This window comes from Alligator mississippiensis, chromosome 3, assembly GCF_030867095.1.
Source record: "Alligator mississippiensis isolate rAllMis1 chromosome 3, rAllMis1, whole genome shotgun sequence".
Classification (NCBI taxonomy): Eukaryota; Metazoa; Chordata; order Crocodylia; family Alligatoridae; genus Alligator; species Alligator mississippiensis.
This window is the reverse complement of record NC_081826.1, coordinates 81689040-81711924: the sequence shown is the minus strand read 5'-3', so window position 1 is coordinate 81711924 and position 22885 is coordinate 81689040. Positions and strand designations below refer to the sequence as shown.

The following is a 22885-nucleotide window of genomic DNA, read 5'->3' as shown; positions in this document are numbered from 1 at the left end:
TATTCTGGCTAATTCCATGTATAGTGGAGATAGGCCTGACCTTTAGCCCAAAAGAAAGATAATAGTTTTATCCTTGTGAAAGACATGGATAGGTAATTTCAGATGAACTAGACATTTCTTAAAATTCATCCTCTTCACAAGAGCCTTTTGCTATATTTTGCTACATGTTTCTAATGTAGTGGCAGTGCAAACAAGCCTGCTAATTGGATTCAAAGTGATGATAAGGTATTTGAAATATTTCTCATGTTGTAAGTTATAATCCATTTAGTGTCTTCCCACTAAAGCTTGTCTTCTGTTTTTAAAATGTTCTCTTTGGTATTCCAACACAGGTTTCATTGCAATAAGAATTGAGGTGTGTCTAAGCTTTTACCTGGGAGCAATAATGATGTTGTCAAGCGTTTCTGGTGAGACCAGCCCAGGATTTTTGGGTGGGGAGACAGACTCTGTTATACAGCATCTTCAGTGCTTCCTTCAGAGGGAGGCAGAGACACTTTGAAAGATTGGGTATAAGGACATCTACTGAGTGTCTTTTTACATACACACCAGTATAAGTGGGGGGGGAAAGGGAACAGGAGTGTAACTATAGTTCAGTTGGACTTGTGTCTAAGAGAAATCAGATGCAATGGATTGGCCCCTTCACAGAACAGCTGCTGTTATGTTCTTATTCATGGTAAGTACAATTTTAAAACAATATCTGTAAATTCTCTGTTAATCTCAATCAAAGTCCTTCTGTTATTTGGCTGGCTGCTTTTATTCATGTTATATCTTTTTACATCTGCACTTTTTTTCTCCTAAGGCTAAGATAGGGGTCATACTCTCTCCATTTTAGACTACAGAGAAACTTTTACTAATCAAGTAATTCTAAAAATTATTTGAAATGGACCTTTTCTCATTTTAAATTTCTATTTTAATGTTAATGTTCTCAAAATGATCACTTTTGACTATGACTATAGCAATATAGTAGCAATTATTAATGTAACACTTATTTTCTCTCAAAGAAATGCTTATACAAAATAAAATGCATTATTTTGTTATTATTATCATTAATAATAGTACTGTGGCTGTATGTCTTCATTTTTACAGTTTATTTAAGACAAAATCAATGGTCTTGAAAAATAATTACAAGGACTATATCATACTAGATATAGTATCTAGTATCTACAGGAATCCTGTAGTCCTTAATATGATAAAACCTCAATAAATTCAGTGGAGGCTTTGGTTGATAGCAGGATTTGGCCCATTATTTTCAACTGCAAGGAACAGTCATGACTTGGTGTAGTAGCACAGTTGAATTACTGTGTGAAAGTAGCGGATAAATACATTTTTAAAATGAAAGTATAATTCTTTTGTAGTGTTTGTTTTTATTACAGAACAAAGAAAGCTATGCTTGTGGTAAAGGATAATGCTTGTGCAACATATGCTTCTTATGATGCTGAAAATAACCCAAACCAGAGACACTTGGGAAAATCAGAGATTTTCTGGCTTCCACTTACTGCATCATATTCCACTATATTATTTGGATGTATTTTTTAATAATTTATCTTGCTCTCTTAGAAGTCCTAATGATCATGAAAGTAGAATCACAGGACAGCAGTTTGTTTTGTAAAATTTATTTTACACCATCAACAACTAGGTGTAAACACTTTAAGGTTTGTGTTAATATTAACTTTTAAAATACCCAGAGAATTATTGTCATTAAAATCAGAATATTGTGTGTTATTTTGTCAGGATAAAAAGCCAGCCTTAGATCACAATATTGCATTCAGTAAGGTAGAACAAACTAGCATAGGCAGCTGCCCAGTAAATAATGCTCAGAGTTTGCAAAAACAAAGTTATGATTTATAGTAAGTTTCGGTTTGTTTAATGCGGCATTCAAGTCTCTTTCAGGGTAGATTATTATGTGCATTATAACACTTTGAGACTTCAATTCTGCATTAATTATATTGATTGTAGATATATTTATTAAATTGTATAGTAATACCTATGCCTTTTGTTTGGACGTTCAGTACAAATAAACTATATATCGGCCATTGTTTAAATAACTCTGTTCAAGTTTGTGCTTTATTGCATAATGACAGCCTCTTCTTTCAAAATGTTCAGACTTCACTTTAAAAATTACATTATAATACCCTTATTGTTTTGTGGCTGATAAAGGATTTAAGTTAAATCAGGAAGAGTGGGTACCTGCCAATGTAAACTCTAATCACTTTTTTGCAGGTATCAGATGTCTAGACTATTGCTATATAATCAATTTACCTATTATAATATGCCTGTCTCTGTGTAGAACTGATCTCAAGTTTGTAGTAGACTCTTCAGCGATTGCTTTTTAACCCAGTCAGGTGCTTAGTGGAACTGAGGCCCTGTTGTACGTAGATGAGAGATTAACTAAATCATAACTATAAAGAGCTGTAATTCAAAAAGAAACCATGCACATATGGCTCAATCTTGTACTTGTTTTGTATTATTTTTGTGATGGAAGCTACCTAAGTATCTGGGTTTTTGATGTTTGGTTAACGTGTTGAAAACAAATCTGTGCAGATAAACTTGTTATGGACATACACACACTTTAGTTAGCATTCTGAAATGAAAATATTAATTTGCTAGGGGCAAACTGTGATCTGAAGCTATCCATTTATCGGGCACGTTTTGTCATCTGCGGACCTGATTCTACAGCTTTTACTTCCATGACTTAGTCTTGTGAGTAAGGATGATTCACATGAGTCTAGGTGGTAGAACTGGTCTGTGCTACATGCCCCAGCTTGTTTCATGGAAGCAGCTTGTTTGATCCTTTATATGACTCTTCTCTTGCCAGCTGTCATATGACAGTTAGTTCATGACAATCTTAAATTCACCATAGCTGGTTCGTCAGTTGGCTGGCTATTTTTACCCACATGCTTTTTCTTTATACAGCTGCACTTTTTCCCACTAATGCTAAGATAGAGGTCAAACTGCTTTTAATTTGATTGGATACTTACTGTAACTTTTAGGAGCCAGATCTTCCCCTTGGATGTGGATATGAAATATTCTGCTCCACTGACTGGAATGGAACTTGTGGGTTCTAAGCAGCACCATAATGCAGGCCACTTTTAGTTAGGAGCTTTAGTATGGATTTAAATGCCTAATTTGAAAAATGTTGTCTTACTGCCTGTGTATTCATTATTCATTATTTATAAAAGTCAGTTAATAAACAAGCACTGAATTTCTCTGTGATTTATCCCATGTTATTTATCTGATAGAGGATAAAAAAATGTTAACAAGAAACTTTCATGAAAATGTTTAATTCCATGAATATAAAAATATTTTAAAAGCATTGAAAAATTAAGCCTTATTCTGTTCATTGAAGTAGGCAGAATCACTTCCATAAATACCAATGAGAGCAAGACTGTATTTGTTTCTGGGAAAATCTAAACAATCTAAGGGTCTGCCTTAGTTTCAAGTGTATCTATCCCAAAAAGAACTTGTCATTCTAAAGTTAAAAGCAACACAAACAGAAAACCATTTTGCAAATTCCCTTTTCAAATAAAACTGCATTACTTGCTAATTAAAGGAAAGTAGGAAGCAGACAGAACTAATGTTTCTGGTTTGTTTTAAAAGTAACCAAATGAGCTATTTGCTGGTTATACTTAGTTGGAAATTTCAGGCTCAAGTACAACTGTATTTCTCATTAGTTAGCATACAGGGCTTTTCTATGCTTTTTGTTAAGATACACAATTCAATTGAGAAACATGTTGCTCATCTAGGACTTGAGTCAGGGAGAGCTTTGGCAGAGTAAGGAGTGCACTTCATGTCCCAAAGTGCTGACACAACAATAACTACAGAGGCACTATAATGACTAATGTAATATGCCTGAGTGTCCAAAACGCCTCCCAACCAGGTCTGTTGACTTCAAAGAAAGTAGAATTGGGCCCTATATGAATAATGCTGGGAAACTGAGCAAATAAGGAGTTATGGGCAAGTTCAGTCATTTGGTTGGGTGTAGGTGGAAAAGGGAGGATTCCCTAATTGCACATTAGGGTTGGCAGCCAGCTGATCATTAGTTAATTCATGTTTGTAAATTGCTTTGAAGATGCAAAGTGCTTTATAAATGCTGTGGGCCAAATTCTGTTCCCAGTTACATCAGAATAAAACTGGAATATCTCCAGTGATATTAAGATGTTATTTAAGATTTTCTGTAACCAATGCAGGAGTCAGTCATTTGTAGTTACAAGTGAACTACAACCATTCAGGACAAACTAACTATAAACATGTTCTCGATCAGTGGTTTTCAACCTTTTTTCATTTGTAGCCCCTAAAAAAATTTCAGTGGAGGAGCGGACCCCTTTAAATTGTAAGCGTGAGTATTCATGTACTTTTGACTGAACAATTGAGCATAGTCATCTTTTGTGGACATAGTCTGTGGACCCCCAGATCCACAGACCACAGGTTGAAAACCACTGTTTTAGATTATTAATAAAGGTTGGATTTTGTCCTCACCTCCCCCATTTTAGTCTAGCAGAATCCTCTTCCCCCACTGTATACTATCTTTTCTGTGTGCTTTGCTTTAAATGGAGAGATTCATGCTAGGTAACCATCTGTGATAGGACAAAACTTTTGATTAGAAAAATTGAGGCTCAAGTCTTGAGCCTTTGTGAAAAGCTAGCAAGTTTTCTCCGTTAGTCTATGGCTCCTTACTCCAAATCCCAATGATGTATCCAATACAGTCTGACCTTTCAATGATTCCTTGTACTGGAAATGTGGCTGATTATATCAATGGCTGTATAGATAGTACTTATGTAGTTAGTATAAAATAAACTGGTTATAAACTTCATATTCATTAATTCAATATGTACATATAATATCATGAACAACACCAGAACTCTTCACTGAAAAAATGCGAAAGCCTTTTAGGTAAGACATCCCTCATTAGGCACAATGAGAATGAGGGGGTTTCCTGAAAAACACTAGAGAGCAGAGGTGAATACAATGGAACTACATTTTCAGTTATTACCACTACAAATTATACTGGTAGGAAATCCTCTTCTTTGTCCCAAGAATCTGGAAAATTATATTCATAACATTCCCAACCAGTGGGCTCCAAGAACAAAGGAAAAATCTTAAGCATGAAAACTGATATTTCTCACAGCTTTATGTTGTATGGCCACTAGGCTGGGCTAATGAAAATAAAGATTTTATGAATGTTCATATCCTTAAAGGATAGTACTCAAGGACTTTTTACTACCACTGTAGTAAGATTGTATCCTTAAACACTTGTAATAACTCATTTTGAATTAAAGTAGTGTAATGAATGAGTTACAATATGACAACTACTTACATACCATATGATACAGAAAATATACATCATTCACTAATGCATATTTAGTCAAAGAGGTGTGTAGTATACCTTTCTGGGCTGACACTGGCTTGTATTTCAGAGGGAATTTCACCCTGAGAGAGAGGAGGTAGTGTGGCTGGTAGCACCCTGTGCTAGGTTTCTACATAACTTGCTCAGGGCAAATCACGTAGAAACTCTGCCAGAGAGCTACTGGTAAGAGGCACAGAACCAGTGCAGTTTCTAGAAATTTTGATCACATGGTTAGCTAGTGGTGATAAAACTGTTCGTTCCTCCTGGCCTTGTAATATCTCCAAGAGGAATTGCAAATGAAAAGGCTCATTCTCACATTTGAGGAAACAGCATTGCCGTCAAAACAGGCTTATGCCTCTCTGGCAAAATATCTGCCTGATTGGTTAGATTGTCCTCTCCTTCTCTTGTGTGGTGGCTAACAACCATGGCTGAACTTGAATTCAGTTCTGTAGCTCAGTGTTTAGACTATACCCTTTAAGCATATTTTTAAATTAAAGGCTGATTGTACAGAATGGCCTGCACAGGTTTCTTCCTTTCTGTAGAGCCAGTTCACTGTTGTAATTCATATTTTCATGAGGAATACTTCTCTTGCCTATTTAGGTCCATTCTTAGTCACAGTGAATAATGCCTTACTCTGTGAGTAGGCCACTTGATTTCAAGATACATCTGAGCTCATACAGATAAAACCCAATCCATAATCATTCGTTCCCTTCATTCACAAATGCATTTTTTCCAACTATTTCAGTTAGTCTAATAAAAGATATCAGATTTATCCAAAGAACCTTGTCTGCTTTAGGTCCATCCTTAATCCTTACTCACTTCAGTACACATTTCCCATACAAGTGGCTACATTCATTTCTTTTAGACTGTACATAGTCCAGTGTTACTATTTTAGTAGGCAGAGAAAAAATGCCATTCATGAATATCTTTATTACCATTGTAGTGCCACGTAAGTCATCTAGGACAACTGCTGGCATAAAATCCAGTTTCTAAAATAATGCAGAACAAATTAAACTGTAATGACTTACTCTGAGAAATGAACTTGGCCACTGAGATTCCGAGAACAAAAACCTCTTAATGGTAGACAAGAATGGTGGGGAAAAGAGAAGCTCCACAACTCTCCTTAAGCTGTTCTTACATTTGTATTTCTTTTCATTGCTGAATGAAAATAAGGCCCTTCTCAGGAGACACCAAAATCCCGCAAAACTCCCTCATGTTCTTAGTCCTTTCTTGTACAGGATTAGGGCCTAGTCCCTAAGTGACAGTCAGGTGATCCTTTGCCCATGTGAGTTGTACATTTACACCTTGCTTATTAATATTGAATTTAATTAAATTTTAGTTTAAATGTTATCTAAATGTTATTCCTGTGTTTTTATTCTTGTTTTGAGGCAATTACATGTTAGGTCTGATGCTGCAGTCCTTAATCACCTTAGTTTTTTCTTATACCATTGGGTGTAAGACCCCAAATCCCACTGAACTTCACTGCAAAATTCAGTGAAGTAAATGGAAAAGGTCCCATAAAATTCCATGGGGCTCTTGCCATTTACTTCACTGACTTTTCCATGAGACACTTAAGGTAATTCTATAGATGCCTCAATGGAACGTAAGCAGAATTTCATAAGTTTCCCAAAGCAACCCAGATAGATACTGTCCCACAGTCCACAAAACTCAGTAGCCCATAGTTAAACTCAGCAGTTTAAGTTCCGTTGTTCTTCTCCTGTAAACAATAAAGGTTCATGAGATACCTGCATTTGGGGTTCTACACATGATCAGAAGTGATACAGCTTGATCACCAAAGCTCCTAACTACTGTTGTTGTCCTGATTGGTGATTGTGTGATGCCCAACTCCTTCAAGGGAGCCAATCAATTGGGCATGTTCTGAGTATACCTAGTTCATGGCAACAGCGCTGAGTTCAGCTCAGAAATGACAGTGATGGTAATACTACCAGCTTTTCACATTTGCTTTTCAGAACACTCATCAAGAAAACAGAAGAACTGGTTTCTGGTCCCTGCTTGGCAGGACTATTTATTTTATTTTGCATTAGACTGTTATCAGCTGAGAACAGAAATACATTTAGCAGCAGGACCAGAACTTAGGTTTTGTCTCTCTTAGGGAATGCCCTCTTCTCTGGTCTATATTCAAACCTCCTCTTTCTGCTGTTTCTTCTGACCCCCAGACTCTTGCATGCTTGCATTCAGCAGCCCTTCTTCAACAAAAGGGATGGAGGATGCCTCCACCCAGACTATCTTGTAGTCTTGCAGCCAGAATCATTTTCTGGGAAGCAGTGGTCAGACTGGATCACTTCTGTGCACATGGCAGAGCCTGTATGTAGACAGCTAGGGAACTTTACAATTCAAAGTAGAGACAACACATGAACATGAGTGTGTATATTGAGTTTTTGAGTTGTATGAATTATGGACCAGCTTGAATCCACTCAAACTGAGGAGTAAAAAGGACCCAATTTTCCATTTCCTGAATGAGTGATCTCACTACTACACTATTATGCAAAAGGTGCAACAAACTCCCTGAAAAGTAGCCTTTCCTGTTAGTAAGCTGTTGAGGATAATATTGACTTGCATAGGGACTAGCCCCTGTATGTTTAGCAGCTTTCTGAGTGGCTCAGCACCACTTACTGATAACTTTGATGCAAGAAGGAGCCAACCATGACTTGTTCAACAATGCTCTTAAGAGGTCTCCATTAGTCACAGGTCTCCATTATTCATAGCCCTTTGTTCATATAAACAGTACACACTTCCATACTTTAACAAACTACAGTTCAATGTATTGGATGTACTTCCATACCATCACACAAACCTTTCCCTCCAGAAATTAGCCTTCCAAAGTTGGAGCACTTGTCTTTAAACAGGGAAGCTGATTGTATTGCCCAGAATAGAAACATGGAGACACTATGAGATGGCTGCTGCTACTTTTCCTTTTCTTCCCTCCAGCAGCTGTATCAAAGGAGGGGCTCAATCCAGAAAAGCAGATCCAGGGGGAGTGCAACAATGTAGTCACTCTCCCCTCAGATTCCTGTTCCACTGGCAGCAGTATTAGCATTTCTATTCAGGCAGCTCTGAGGGAATCAGTTGACTTCATGAGTCATTGTAATATGCTTGATTTCTGGTAATGAATGACTCTTCACCCCACAGGTGTTAATAACCCTCTCTTCTTTTTAATGGTCTTGCCATTCTATTAATCAAACTATCCTTTGTTTGGCAATTGTGCTGCATGTTAGCTACTCCTGGTCTCTCTCCTCCTATTTCAGAGCCCTGCAGACTTTTTTTAGATCTTTCCAAAATCCTGGATCTGCCTATGGATTAAGATGGGAGCAGCTACAGTTTCACTTTACTGCTGAGCAACCAAGAGCTACTGACAATTCAGTTGCAAAAGGGTTAAAACTATAGTTTTGTCTGAGAAGGAAAGTGGGATGATTAGACTGTCCCTGTTAGATGTGGCCATAACTGGAAAATATTGTTTCTTCATTCTGCCTTCCCCAAATTAAGTTTTGTGTTTTATTTCAGGGCATATGGGACACAATATAGTATGGTGTTATTTTAAAATATTAAGTTGTCATCATTTCCTCATTTTTAATATAAATGGAGTAGTCACATTTTTAGTAGCATGTTTTAAAGAGTTCAGGTCATCAAACAATTCTGTCATATATGTGAATGGCTTAAATTGCTGAAGGACTGCTTTTAAGTGTGGAAAACAGATTAGACTACTATATGTTTTGCAGATGTTACAGATTTAAAACTGGATTACAGAGTTAGAAGGAAGAAAGTTCAGCATATTGGGAAAACCCATCATGATTTAGCTACTAAGCAGCCACATACACCTCAGGTTTTAGAGGCTGCAAGTGAGTGAAGAACTTGAACTTTGCTACCCATTTTATCAGTGTATCTTTGAGAGAGACAAGGAAAAGAGGAATTTATGAATTGAACCATCTTCCTCAGTGTCTTCCCCCAAACCATTGCACTACAAACTGGCTTAATCCCATACAGGAAAAGGCAACATGTACTAGTATGGACAACAGAAAATAGAGAAAATCTTCTAGACCTTTAATTTACTTTTTCAGGAAGAGTCTTTGCATACAAGCCCCTCTCAGAGGAAGGAATAAACTTGTCTTTTATTTTTTCTTAATCTTCTCTAATGAATGGTTCTGCTAAACCCTCTGATGTTCTGGTGTAATTTCTTTGGCTTTCTTTCTTTTCCTTTATCCATTATCTTCCGCTGGAAATAAACCTAGTGCATTGTTTATAGCATTGAGACAAATTGTCAGGTTACTGAAGATCTTGTTCCATATGAAACTGCACAGAAGGGCCACTTCATTACAAGTATAGATAGCTGTGATGATGGAAGTGGACGGGGAATGGGTCAAGAAAGATGCAAGTCTTTACAGAAACACTGCACCCTCATTCCAAATTGTTCTGGGTGGGTTAGGACAATGATTGTGAGGGAGAGAGTCCTAGGAACATGCTGGCACAAGAGACTGAGTGCAAAATATGACTTTGGCAATCAGGACTCATAGTAGAAATGGTATCTTTTATTAAACCAATTTTTGCGAAAAAAATGTCTTTAATTGCAAGTTTTGGGGCACAACACCCTTCATCAGGCATTGGAGAAAAGGTTGTAAAAGTTCTCCTGGGTAGAAATAAAAATTCATATTTCATAGGATTTCACAGAGGAGTCAATAGATGGAAAACTCCTCTAGGCAGTCAGTTCATAGCTGGTATGAAGCCTCTCACCTCCTGTAAGGATCTGTGATGATGCAAATTACCTTGAAAGAAAGGCAGGAGCAGGATCTCAGGTTTCAAGGGGTCACAGTTCCTTCCTGCTTGGGAAAATATGACTTTGTCCATTTTTATAAGACTTGTCAGTGGAACATACCGAAACTTGGTATTGTGCTAACTGTATCACTGTTATTTGCAGGTATTCCTGGACATCAGCACTGGGTTTCATGTACAGGTAATATATTTATAAACAGATTTCTTAAAGTGCAGATTTTCTGAAAACTAAAAATATAATTACATTAAAAATGAAATGAACTGAGAGGATTTATGACCTAAAAAGGGGTGGCCAGTCTGTGGCACAAGTGGCAGGGGCAGCCTCTGTTTGTGGCACCAAGCAGATCAAGGAAAGGACAGGCAGCACAGTAGCAATTAGGGCAGGGAGCAGAAAACAGAGCAGCAGATCAGGCAGAGGAAAAGGGTAAGAGTTTCACTTGGGGATAATTGGTGGTTCTTCTGTCAGAAAGCTCACTGCCCTAAAATAGAGAAAAGACAGAAAAATATTTAAATGTTAACCTGCTGAGGGTGGAGATCTGATCCCTTCCCACCTGAGGAGTTCCCCTGAAGTCAGTAGACTTGTTAGAAGAGCAAGGAATGCATGACTATAGCTTTAGAGACTGTAATAAAGACCAAGAATCTGTTGTCTTTCCTACTTTTCACTTAAAAATCCTGTCTGTCTGTATTCAGTAAAGTCATAGTGACACTGGAGTGCTAGTCATAGTAACACTGGAACTCATTCTACTTAAGGTGAAAGAATTAAATGAAAATGGTGTGCAAAGATGGAAGACCTTCAGAAGACAAAAACGTGAATGGATCAAATTTGCTGCAGCTTGTAGAGAAGGAGAAGATAATTCAAAAAGGAATCCAATTGCCAAGGTAAGTGGTAGGCAAAGTGAAAGTGTTGTTTGTTGTTTAGATGGTACTTTAAAAAAAACGCCTGATGAAGGTTGAATTTGGTAGAGATCTACAAACATTGCATAAAAAGGAAAAATGAACAGGGAAGGCCCTACAGTACTTCTAGCTCTACTGAGAGCCCTACCCAATTATAGCCCGGATTGTGATACTCCATAAAGCCCATAGGTATCCTGTGAATCATAAAGAGGTCTCCTTGAAGCAATTATATATTTTGAAAAGATGTGGCATGTGTTCTGCTGGTGTGGTGTCACGCATATTTCTTTGTGGCTCACTCTCCGTTCTCACTTTGAGAAATCCCTGTGTACAAATGCTGGCGTAGTGCTTAACTCATACATAGAGAGGCAGAGCTTCCCATCCTTCCCCCACCTTTGTGCTATCATAGAATTATAGAAAAGAAGGTGTGGAAGGCACTTTAGGGTATCATCTAGTTCAGCCACCCTATCTAAAAAATAGGGACCTTTTTTAACCTGCTCCTAAACAATTCCACAACCTCTCTAGGTAATCTGTTCTATGCTTAACCACCTGCAGGGTGAAAAAGATCTTCCCAGTATCCAACCTGAATTTCCCTTGCTGCAGAAGCATTGTCCTGTCCCATGCAGCTGCTGATAACAGTTTATCTCCACTCAGTTTATAAGCACACTCTTAATATTTAAAGACTGTTATCAAATCCCTCTTCAGGCTTCGCTTCTCCAGTCTAAATAATCTCAGTTCTTCCAGCCTCTGATTGTCAATCATGTTTCCTAGATCTCTAATCATTCTTACTCCTCTCTGCTGGACTCTCCAATTTGTTCATATCTTTCTTGAAATTCAGGGACCAAAACTGGACATGGTGTTCCAGCTCAGGCCTCCCTAGTGCTGGATAGATGGGAAGTATCATTTCCCTTGATTTGCAGCTGACATTCCTATTCACTGTTGGCTTTTGTTGCAGCAGGAGCACACTCTTGGCTCATATTCAGCTTCTGGTACACTGCATGGCGGCGCTCCACCATCCCAGTCTATCCCCACTATTGTCCATCATGACTCATGGCAGGGGCGGGCGGGGACAGAGCACTGCCACCCATTGCCCTGCAGTGCCACTGCTCTGCCTCTGGACCAGTGTACCCTCCCCACCCCCCGAATCTGGCTCCACGTGGCAGAGCGGGGGGTGGAGGCAGGGTGAGGGCAGTATCTCTTCCGCCACCCCGCGCCACTGCCAACTCCAAGGAGCAGGGCTGGTGGGGGGAGGGTGGTGGCAAGGCCAGCACGCTCCCCCCACTCCATCCCCTCTGTCCCTTTAGTCACAGCAGTGCTCCATGTCCCAGTCCATCCCCACTGTCCCCCTCTGCCTCCAAGGAGCACTGCTGGCCTCGCCTCTCCACTCCAGCCCCTCAGTCCCAGTGCTCTGCTGTCTGTGTCTGTCTGTGTAGAGCACTCTGATTGGTTGCTTCAGTCAGCATTGTGATTGGCTGCCAAAACAACTAATCAGAGTTTGAATAAAGTGTTAAGGACAGACAGACTGATAGACTAAGGCTTTTTCTTATATTAGAGCATATTAGCTAATATTGTCTGTAGCTTAGTGAACTATAGCAGCAATGGGCTTAGCCTAGAGGAGAATGTTTTACCTTTTTAATGAATGAATGACAGTCTTAGTTGGTGGCTGACTAAAGAAACCAACTTGAAAGTTCTGTACTGCGAAGACCTCTTAAAGAGAATGAAGTTGTTATAATGCTGTCTGCAGCACCTTTGAAGAAAGCAGAATTCTCAGAATTACTCTACTTTCTATAAGGGAGAAAAAAATCTACTGGTGATCTCAGTGAACTGAGAGACATGTTTGTCATTTCTTTATTGTCATGTTATTTGTTTATTATATCTTGTAGATTCGTTCAGATTGTGAAGAGAATAATCCAATTATATACAGCATCAGTGGAGATGGAGTTCGAGAAACCTTCATTATTAATCCAAGAACTGGAGAAATTAATATAACGAGAATAGTTGATCGGGAGGTGACTCCAGTATTTATTGTAAGTGTTGTACAACCAGTTTAGTATAATGTGTTTTACATTCATGTCTTCTGCGTAATAATGGATACAGAGAGGGGGAGCAGTTTTTTAATGATTAATTTCTATTTGTCTTTTTATTTGTTAATTATATTTTTAAATATCTTTATGCAGATTCGCTGTTTCGCTAAACATGCGTTGACAGGCATAGATTTAGAACCGCCTCTTGAACTTCGAGTCAGAGTTCTGGATATAAATGACAATATTCCAATTTTTACACAAAGTGTATTTACAGGATCTATTGAAGAATGCACTATGGACAGTAAGTAACTACTTTGTACGTATACCGTAATCCCTCGCATACCACATGTCCCTAGATAAGACATACATCCTGCTTTCAGAAGGCCAGCAGCCTAAATACAGGTAGCTTTGCTAGGAGGGAGCAACAACCCTCCCCCTGCCCTTCTCCCTGCACCTGTGAACCCCCTAGCTGCTGGCTGGCTGTAGACTGTTATTCCCTCAGCTGCAGGATCTGCCCTAGCAGCAGTTTGAGGGTGTTCCTTCAGCATGTGCAGAGTTACTTTCCCTTTTCACCTAACCTACTACTTTGTTAATGGGACACCCATAAGCAGCTTTGGAGGCAGACCCTGCTGTAGACACTTCAGCTGAGGGAGGCATTGTCCACAGCCAGCCAGCACTTAGGCAGTTAACAGAGCAGTCAAAGGTTGTTACTCCCTTGTGCTGCAAATGCAGCAGAGCCAAGCCCTGGGACACCCTCAACTTGGTACTGGTGCAAAGGTTCCTAAATCAGTAGTAGCTTCTGCAGCCAAAGCCTCTGCCAGGGCAACAGAGAAAGTAACCCTTCTGCAGAGGGGCAGTGCAGAGACCATGCAGGGCTCCTATTGTCTGCAACCAGTAGTAGTATAACTGAAGTGGGGGAAGGTGAGAGGAGGGGCATGAGCCCTGGGCACTGATTTAAAGGGGGCACTGGAATAGTAGCTCCTGGGAAGCCAGTGCCCCAGCAAGGCAGGGTGTGCAAAGCTGACCCCAGCCTCACTCCAAAGAGACAGAATGACCAGAGGCAGCCCCTACCAACCATAGTTAACTTAACACATACCCCTCAATTTTCAGAAGCTGATCTTTAGAAAAAAAGTGAGAGTGGTATAGTAAAAGGTCCGGGAATGGGGGATACCAGATAACAAAATAATTGTTAAATTGAGTGACCTCAAGCTGCTGCTTCTCCCACTGCATCTGGGACATCCCTCTGCCCCTCCTGCGGCATTGGCGCCCCTCCCGCAGGCCCTGCGGGACAGAGAGGCGGGCTGCGCACAGCTCCACACAGCCTGTTATGCCCCCAGGCCATGGGGACTTGGCAGTGTTGGCTGCTTTGCCCCAGGCTGTAGGGGCTCGGAGAAACCGGAAGCGCCACGGTGGGTACTTCCAGTTTCACGTTTCCTTACAAGCCGGCATGCCAATTAACAGAGCGTGACGGCTTGTGAGTTGTCGGTTACCAGAGAGTTTACTGTATATGAGAAAATATGGTTTTATTACAATTCGCAATTGCCAGTGCCATAGTTAAGATAATGACCTCATCTTTATATTTCTTTATAATGTCCTCTTGGCATTTCTTTTAAAATTGGGAGTGGGGGAGAACACAAAATTGGTGTTATTTCCTCTTCCTTTTTGAAGGTCTATATAGATGATTGGGAGGGTAAATATAATTTCCCCAATCTGTCCTGATCATAAACTATACCTTTAAATCACTGGAAATCCAAAGGAAATTTGCCATTCAATTTGAAGCCTTATAAATAATTATAACTTAATTGACAGACTCAGGTTTGGAAACAAATATTACTGTAGATAATATTGGAAAATAAAACAGATATACACAATTCCAGGATGAAACTGTATCTAAACATCTGCAAAGTTAAAGACTATTTTTCAAGAGCTCATGAAAAATTATGGATATTTGCTAATACTATGTTAATCTGAACTTGTACAGATATTTAAGCAGTTCTGAATATATATTTGAGATCAGAATACAAATTTTAACATATAGTGATATAAATACATTGTGTGGTATATCTCAAACTGTATTATATATAACACATATGTTATATATTACAAATAGAACAGTACACAATTTATTGTGAGATCCCATGCTAGCATTTGAAAATACTAGGGTTACAAAGAAGCCAAATCATGTTTAGATAAGTTCAATAATGTGGGAAAATCACGCATCATTTATAAACATGTTTTTCTCTTTTTAAAAATCCATGGATGTTGCCAGGTTCACAAAAACCCTGCTTAGAATACCACAACTGTGGAGTATAAAAGGTTTGATTATTTTAGGGGGGGAAAAGCAAGCACGTTGTATTCTTCTATTTGTAAATTAAACTAAATATAGCTCCTCACTGATAACATAATTTTTTCATTTTATACTTGAGTTTTTAACAAGTACGGTCTTGTTGAATACTGCACATCAGTAACATACAATTCTGATGTTTTAATTTGTAGACACTCTGGTGCTGAAAATAACTGCAACAGATGCAGATGAACCAAATAACTTGAATTCAAAAATTGCCTACAAGTTAGAAAGTTTGGATTCTCCCATGTCAATGTTTATTCTGAACAAATATACTGGAGAAATTCACCTAGCAAACATGCTTGATCGAGAGGTAAAACCTTGAGGTGTTAATTCATAAAGAATGTAACTTGTGTGCATGTGTATGTGTGTGGATAAAAGTTGGAAATTAATGTGTTTGTTATAAAGGTGAGAAAAAAATTTAAAGCCTTATTTTAAAATAGATATAGCATGTATTTTCTGTTATGCTATAATTAATATCTGAATTAGTAACAATTTGATACAGCAATCGATTTCTATTTGATATGGGATTTTTATTGTAAATGCCTTAAAATATGTGTGTTGTCTTTTCTAATTTAGCAACAGTCAAGTTACAGCCTTGTTGTGAGAGCCTCTGACCGGGATGGAGCTGCAGATGGAATTTCATCCATTGCTAATTGTGTTGTGAAAGTTATTGATGTAAACGACAATTTCCCAACTTTTGCACAAAGCTCAGTAAGTTATTCCTATCACAAGTAACATCACTAATATATATATGTAACAAACATCACACAGGCGGTAGATCCCGTATTCATGTTGGTAAGCATTTATTTCCATGAACTGTCTCACTGGGAAATGTTTCAATTTTTGTCAGCAAGTGGTCACCAACATGGGGAACTGTTCCAATATCTGATCCTTGGCCCATGTACACAATTCTGATGACAAACTCATAGGTCCTTTTTGTAGTCCATGAAATCCCTACTCATTTTTCACACCAGACACTTAGAAGTTAGACAGCCCTGTTTTACATAATCTTTATTCAAAGGAAATACCTATCCACTTTTCTTCAGATGATTTCACAAGCACATAATATGATGCATGAATGTGTGTCAATGTCCCATATGCAGCATGTGGTATTTTTGAATTAGTGTTGATTATGACAAAAATGGTCTTCAAAAATAAATACACTGTCGCTTCACTGTAACCATATTTTCTCCATAATAAGATGCCTTGACTGCTTGTTATTCCAGTGTGTATCTGTTGTTCTAGTATTCAGCAAGCATTTCAGAAAATTCACTTAGTTCAGAACTGTTACGGATACAAGCTATAGATGCTGATGAAGAATTTTCAAACAATTGGTTGGCGGACTTTTACTTTTTATCTGGCAATGAAGACAACTCCTTTGAAATAGTTACAGATCCAGCAACAAATCAGGGAATTCTGAGAGTTATTAAGGTAAGAATGCACAAATATTATAATTTACTCATTAAAAATAGACATTTCTCTAATATTGAGAGCCAGATCCTACTTCCATTTTTGCTGTTGTGGAAAGGGGGTAGAAGCCTTTTTTCTGCTTTACCTGCACAGATGACATCTAGAATCCCACGCTCATCTTGCATTCTTTAAGCATAGGGTGCAAGAGTATCACACACTGCTGGTAGACCTGGACATTTCCCAAAAGACCCTGGGTGTGGAAGCAGTTATGATCTGTTCCACACTGACTGGCAGTCCTTGCTAAAGAAGGTATTTTTTGTACCTCCATGAAAAGCCCTCTTACCAGGATAGACCCTAGTATGCCATTGACCATGTTAAGGGCTATATACAGACATTTTGTTTCTACCAGGAGAATTGCTGCTCTCCTAGTAGAAACCATGAGTTTAAGATGTTCCAGTATTTTCTTCTGGACCAAAAATGTCTGTTCCAGGAGAAAACTTGCTCCAGAACCTGTCTATGTCAGCATTCAAATAATTAATAATAATCCTGAATAATACCAGGTCCAGGACTAACCCCCTATAGGACTCCACTTGAAACCTCCCACCATTTTGACATGGATCTGTTAAAAATTGCTCTTTCCTTATAGCTATTGAGTCAATTATCTGTCCACCTTGTAGTAGTTTAATCTAGCCTATATTTCTCCAGCTTGTTTATAGGAAGGTCATGTGGGACCTTTCAAAACCCTTGCTGAAGTCCAGTATATCCACAGCATTCCCTTCATCTGCCCAAGTAGTTACTTTGTCAAAGGAGATCAAGCTTCTTTGACACAATTTATGTTTCATAAATCCATGCTGTCTCCTTGTGATCAGCCTTTCATCCTCCAGAGCCTTGCAAATGGCCATCCTTAGGATATGCTCCAGTTAACTTTCCAGGTATTGAACTTAGTTTCCCAGGTCCTCCTTTTTGCCTTTTTTTAAAGAGAGGCACTACATTGGCCCTTCTCAAGTCCTCTGGTACCTGGCTTATCTCCCATAACTTCATGAAGATCATTGCGAAGGATTCTGAGATCTCTTCCACCAATACCTTGGGATGAAGTTTATCTGGCCTTGCTGACTTGAATTCATTCAGACTCAACAAAATCTCCCTGACAATCTCTTCTGTTATCTCCTCCTTCAGTTTGCCTCTTCCTTACCTAGATAATCCTTATTAGGTGTCTGGCTGAAGTTTAATTAAGTTTGTGAAGACTGAAGCAAAATAGCTATTAAGTAGCTCTACCTTCTTTGCAGCTTCAGTTAGAAGTTGCCCTAGCTTCTTAACAGAGGACCCGCAGCTTCCTTGCTCCTTTTCTGGCCAACATACTTATAGAACCTCTTCTTGTTGTCCTTAAGACCCTTTGCCAGGTGCAGCTCATTCTTTATCTTTACCTTCCTGATTTTGTTCCTGCAGGTGCTTGATATTTGCTGGTGCATGTCCTTCATGATCTATTCATTCTTCCACTGCCTATATGCTTCCCTTTTGCATTTGAGGCATCCTAGAAGCAGCCTGGGCAGCCGCATTGGTCTCTTGCCATTCTTCATGGGTTTCCATCATGTCAGGACAGTTTCTTGTTGGGCTTCCAATACTGTACCACTTAGAAGCTCCCAGCCCTCCTGAACATCTTTATCCTTCAATCTGTCCACCCATAACACCATGTCTATTAACTCTTGAATCAAATGAAATCCACATTTTTTTAAATCTAGCATCCTGATGTTGCTGACCTCAATGCTTTCCCTGTCCCAGGATCTGGAATTCTATTGTATTATGATCACTTCCTCCCAAGTTACCCAACACCTCAACCAATTCATCCCTGTTAGTCAGGACAAGATTTAAGATAGATGATCCCCTAATTGTATCCTCCACCTCTGGAACAGAAAGTTGTCCTCCACATAAGTTAGGAACTGGCTTAAATAAAAACATGAATATTTTAAAATAATATTTCTATAATTTATTGTTAGATTTAGTTTAGTAAATTGAAAAAGAAAGCAAACATTCACTGAAGTAGTGTTATAATCTTGTGACGAGGGCCTAGTACCTTTATGTGACTATAGTTACATCATCCTCAACTTTGAGGCACTGCAAACCACATGTGTGCACTCATCTGGATGCGCTTCAAGTGTCCAGGAGTTTTGTATGGCCAATAGGCTTCAGCTCCTCCTGCACAGTCATGGAGCTGAAGTACATTGGGTGGCTGCATGGCCAAACAGGCTGGCTATTTGTGTTATGACCTCGGAGACAGGGGATATGCCTACCCTGCTGGGTTCCAAAAGTTCACTAGCAGCTTTATTCTTGTGCAATTTGAGTTTGGCAAGACAGGCATATCCTACTGTCCAGCCTTACTTTTACTGGTTTTCCCTGGAGCAGACCCTTTCACAAATCAGCCACGCTTGACTTTCAAGATACCTTCCCAGCTACAGTTGCATACAGAGATATAGATATACATATACACCAATGAATCATAAAATAAGAATGTGTGGATATGACTTGGTTCCTGTTTCATTGTTTCTTACATTTTAGGAACTGAATTATGAACACTTGTCAACTCGCCCACTGAGCATTGCTGTTAGAAACGTAAATGCATTCCACAGTTCTGTAGCTGCTTCTTACCAACAAACTGGAATTCCCTGTGTTATCGAGGTGCAAAATGTGATTGAGGGACCAAGATTTTATCCATCAGCAATGACCTGTCCTGTATCAGGAAGCATGTCAGCTAATCAGGTTTTGGGAATATATTCAGCCACAGATGAGGACACTGGACAAATTGCCACAAATGTCAGGTAAGGCTGTCTTTACTTTTTTGGGGCCTCTCTCTAGTAATCATCCTGAATACTGGTGAGAGAATTTGAGAACTCAGTGCAAAAGGGCTAAAACAGAAGCCTCTCCTCCAAACCATGGAACTAGTTAACACAGTTGCTGCAGCATCTCCCATGTTGCTTGCGTAATGTGTTGCTACTAGGCCTGTACAAGTCGGCAGCGATCTGATCCAGCTTTGGATCCAGCCGCTTCGGATGGCCCCAATCCGATCCGGAGCTCCAGACCAGGTTTCTGTCTTGATCCAGCTGAAGTGGCTCCAAAGCTTCAGAGCCACCTTGGAGATCCAGCCATAGGGTATAATGGGGAATCAATTAACTATCTATAACTTTGTTGTTTGTGTCCAATTTGGATGAAACTTGCAGGAATGGTAGCTTGTGCTGAGTGCATGAAACTGCCAAGTTTCAAGAAGATTAGTGCAGGGGTTTGGGGGGAAACTGTACCCCAAATTCTTGAAAGCCAAACTCATGTTACGGCTGTGTGTTACAACACAGGGGGGTCAAAACCGCAGGGGTGGTAGCTCTTACTGAGGCCACAAAGCCTGCCAAGTTTCAAGGACATCGGTGCAGGGGTTTGGGGGAAACTGCACCTCAAGCTGCGGGCAAGCAAAACTTGTGCCTTGGATGACACTGCGTGTGCTAAGGCACAGCAGGGTGACAGTTGCAGGGATGGTGGCCCCTGCTGTGACGCCTGCCAGCTGCTGAAAAGATCGCTGCAGGGGGGTTCTGGGGCCCTGCACCCCTAGCTGCTGACAGACAAAACTCATGCCAAGACTGTGTCCATCTTGGAGCAGTTGTCTGTATTGATTCTTTCCTCTCCTTAGCCTGGTTTTGTAGGTGCTAATTGATGCTCGTTAAGTCGTTATGTAGTAGCTAGGTCCTGTGTATTGAACTGGTCCCTGAGTGAATCGTGATTGATTGATTGGTAACTGGTAATACAGTAGCTTAGCAGCCAGGCCTGCAGCAGTGTCTCCCCTCCCGTTCCCAAGCCAGACACAGTCAGTCCCACAGCACCCATGGAGCGAGTTTTGCTTGTCTGCAGCTTAAGGGGCAGTTCCCCCCAAACTCCTGCACCAATCTTCTTGAAACTTGGCAGACTTTGTGACCTCAGCAAGAGCTACCACCCCTGCAGTTTTGACCCCCCCTGTGTTGTAACACAGACATGACAGGAGTTTTGCTTTCAACAATTTGGGGTACAGTTGCCCCAAAACCCCTGCACCAATCTCTGTGAAACTTGACAGGCTTTGTGGCCTCAGTAAGAACTACCACTACAGTTTTCACACCAGTTTTCACTGTGCTATGTTGTAACGCCTAAACGTGACAGGAGTTTTGCTTTCAAGAATTTGGGGTGCTGTTCCCCCCAAACCCCTGCACCGATCTTCTTGAAACATGGAAAGATTTATCCTCTCTGCAGAGTCTACCACTCCTGAAAATTTCATCCAAATCAGACAAAAAACAACAAAGTTATAGATATTTCATTGTTTCCCCATTATACCCTATGGCCGGATCTCCGAGGCAGCTCCAAAGCACTTCGGGAAGCCAAACGAGGCCAGCGCTTCGCCTTGGATGTGCTGCTTCAGACCCTGAAGGATCCAAAGCTTCTCCGGATCCAAAGCTCTGTCCGAAGCCTCGCACAGCCCTAGTTGCTACTACTGCTGTTGCTCTTTTGATGATAGCAAGGACCCAGCTATTTAGACTGCTCGTGTTTACTTGTGATTTAATAAACTACCCCCAAACTGTTATCAGTCTCATGTGCATGAGAAGGGAAATAGTTTCCAGTAGTTTATAACTCAGTTACACCAGAATGGAATTTCATTGGGCAAGGTTTCTTTTCTCTAGGGACCTTTCACATTTGAAATGAACATAAACAATGTATTTGTTAAATCTGGTAAAATAACACCAACAAAGCAACATGTTTTATAATGGGGAGTGTTAAGTAACCTATGTATGAAGTTATAGCCACCTCAAATTGTAATAAAAAAACATAGCTCTAAATCTATTCTGACTTAAAACAATAGGTATTTTATAACTGATTAAAGTATGCATTATTGGTTCCTTAATGCATGTGTATCTTTATAGATAAATGTATACTTGCATGATAAGAACAGACAGAGTTTGGAAACTTTCTGTTATGCAGGCAACAATATGTGAAGCCAAACATCTGTATGATATTGCGTCATACAACTATGGTCTGGTTCAATGGATATCAGTCGTACTTACCAGTATTAGTAAGGGTTCTCAGGGACAGGCCTGCTTTTAGTATTACATCATATAACTTTAGCAGTAGTTTAGATTTGGAGCAAATAGAGCCAAATCCTTCTATCCTTAGATTGTATTCATGAAATGCTTTTGATGCCAATGGGTTTTTTGCCTGAATAAAGACTCCAAACTCTGGCATTTAATGTCCCAAGTACTCTACCATCCTATCTGATATGTGCCTAATTTGCTTAGTTAAAACTTTCTTTAAAAAATGTTTTAAAAATATGGTTATTTATATGCCTTTGTAAAGTTGGACCCTGTGCATAGTAGCTGCATGGGTATCTAGTTGGTGTGTTGACTCAGTCTAAAACATGCAGTTATTCATGCAGCATAGATGAGACATAAATCACTGCCGGTCCCAATGTTTTGCCGTTTGCTTACATTTTGGCCAACAATTATTTGCATATAGGTTAAGAGCATAAACATCTTAAGTGCAGAGCATTTTTCAGTTCATCAGTCTACTTTGTCATGTAGTTCTAACTGCCTAACAATTGATGCCAGAAATGATGGCGGGGAAGCTGGTCTCAAAGAGCAGCTATTTAGAACCTAAAACTGATGAGGGCTAGTTAATATCATGGTGGCTATTTCCCTTCATTTTCAAGACTCCTAATAGTAGCTACGAAACAGACTAGTTACTATTAGATCCCATGCTTCTGAATGTAACTGGTGGGAGCAAGAGTGGGAGCGCTCTTCCAACTAGCATAGTGTTAGCATTTATAGCCATTGTCACGTTGAGCCCTTTGCACATATTATATTTATATCATAGCAAGCGTTACTGACCCTAGAAATTTTCTGAGCAGTCACAAATTAATGCTTACTATGATCTAAATATAACATATCCGGAAAGTGAACACCTCTGGAAGCTGCCAGGGGTGACTCCAGTGGGCTGGGAGTGACAAACAGCACCCCAGGGAAGCCAGTTCAAAGCTCCAGCATGCTGTGGAAACTGGGACCAACAAATAGCTGATTGTTAGTTCCAGTC

The 22885-nt window shown here is 39.7% G+C and overlaps 1 protein-coding gene across 1 annotated transcript in view; it reads left to right on the top strand.

Moving 5' to 3' along the window:
- The first annotated feature begins 446 nt into the window (after window positions 1-446).
- LOC102574332 (desmoglein-1-gamma) overlaps window positions 447-22885 on the top strand; it is a 43168-nt gene continuing 20729 nt past the window's right edge. The window contains exons 1-9 of the mRNA XM_014606778.3: window positions 447-670; window positions 10272-10307; window positions 10877-11005; window positions 12901-13044; window positions 13195-13342; window positions 15538-15698; window positions 15965-16099; window positions 16634-16819; window positions 19352-19611. Of these exons, the coding sequence (XP_014462264.2) occupies window positions 623-670; window positions 10272-10307; window positions 10877-11005; window positions 12901-13044; window positions 13195-13342; window positions 15538-15698; window positions 15965-16099; window positions 16634-16819; window positions 19352-19611 (1247 nt within the window). The 5' untranslated portion in view covers window positions 447-622. The remainder of the gene's footprint in view (window positions 671-10271; window positions 10308-10876; window positions 11006-12900; window positions 13045-13194; window positions 13343-15537; window positions 15699-15964; window positions 16100-16633; window positions 16820-19351; window positions 19612-22885) is intronic.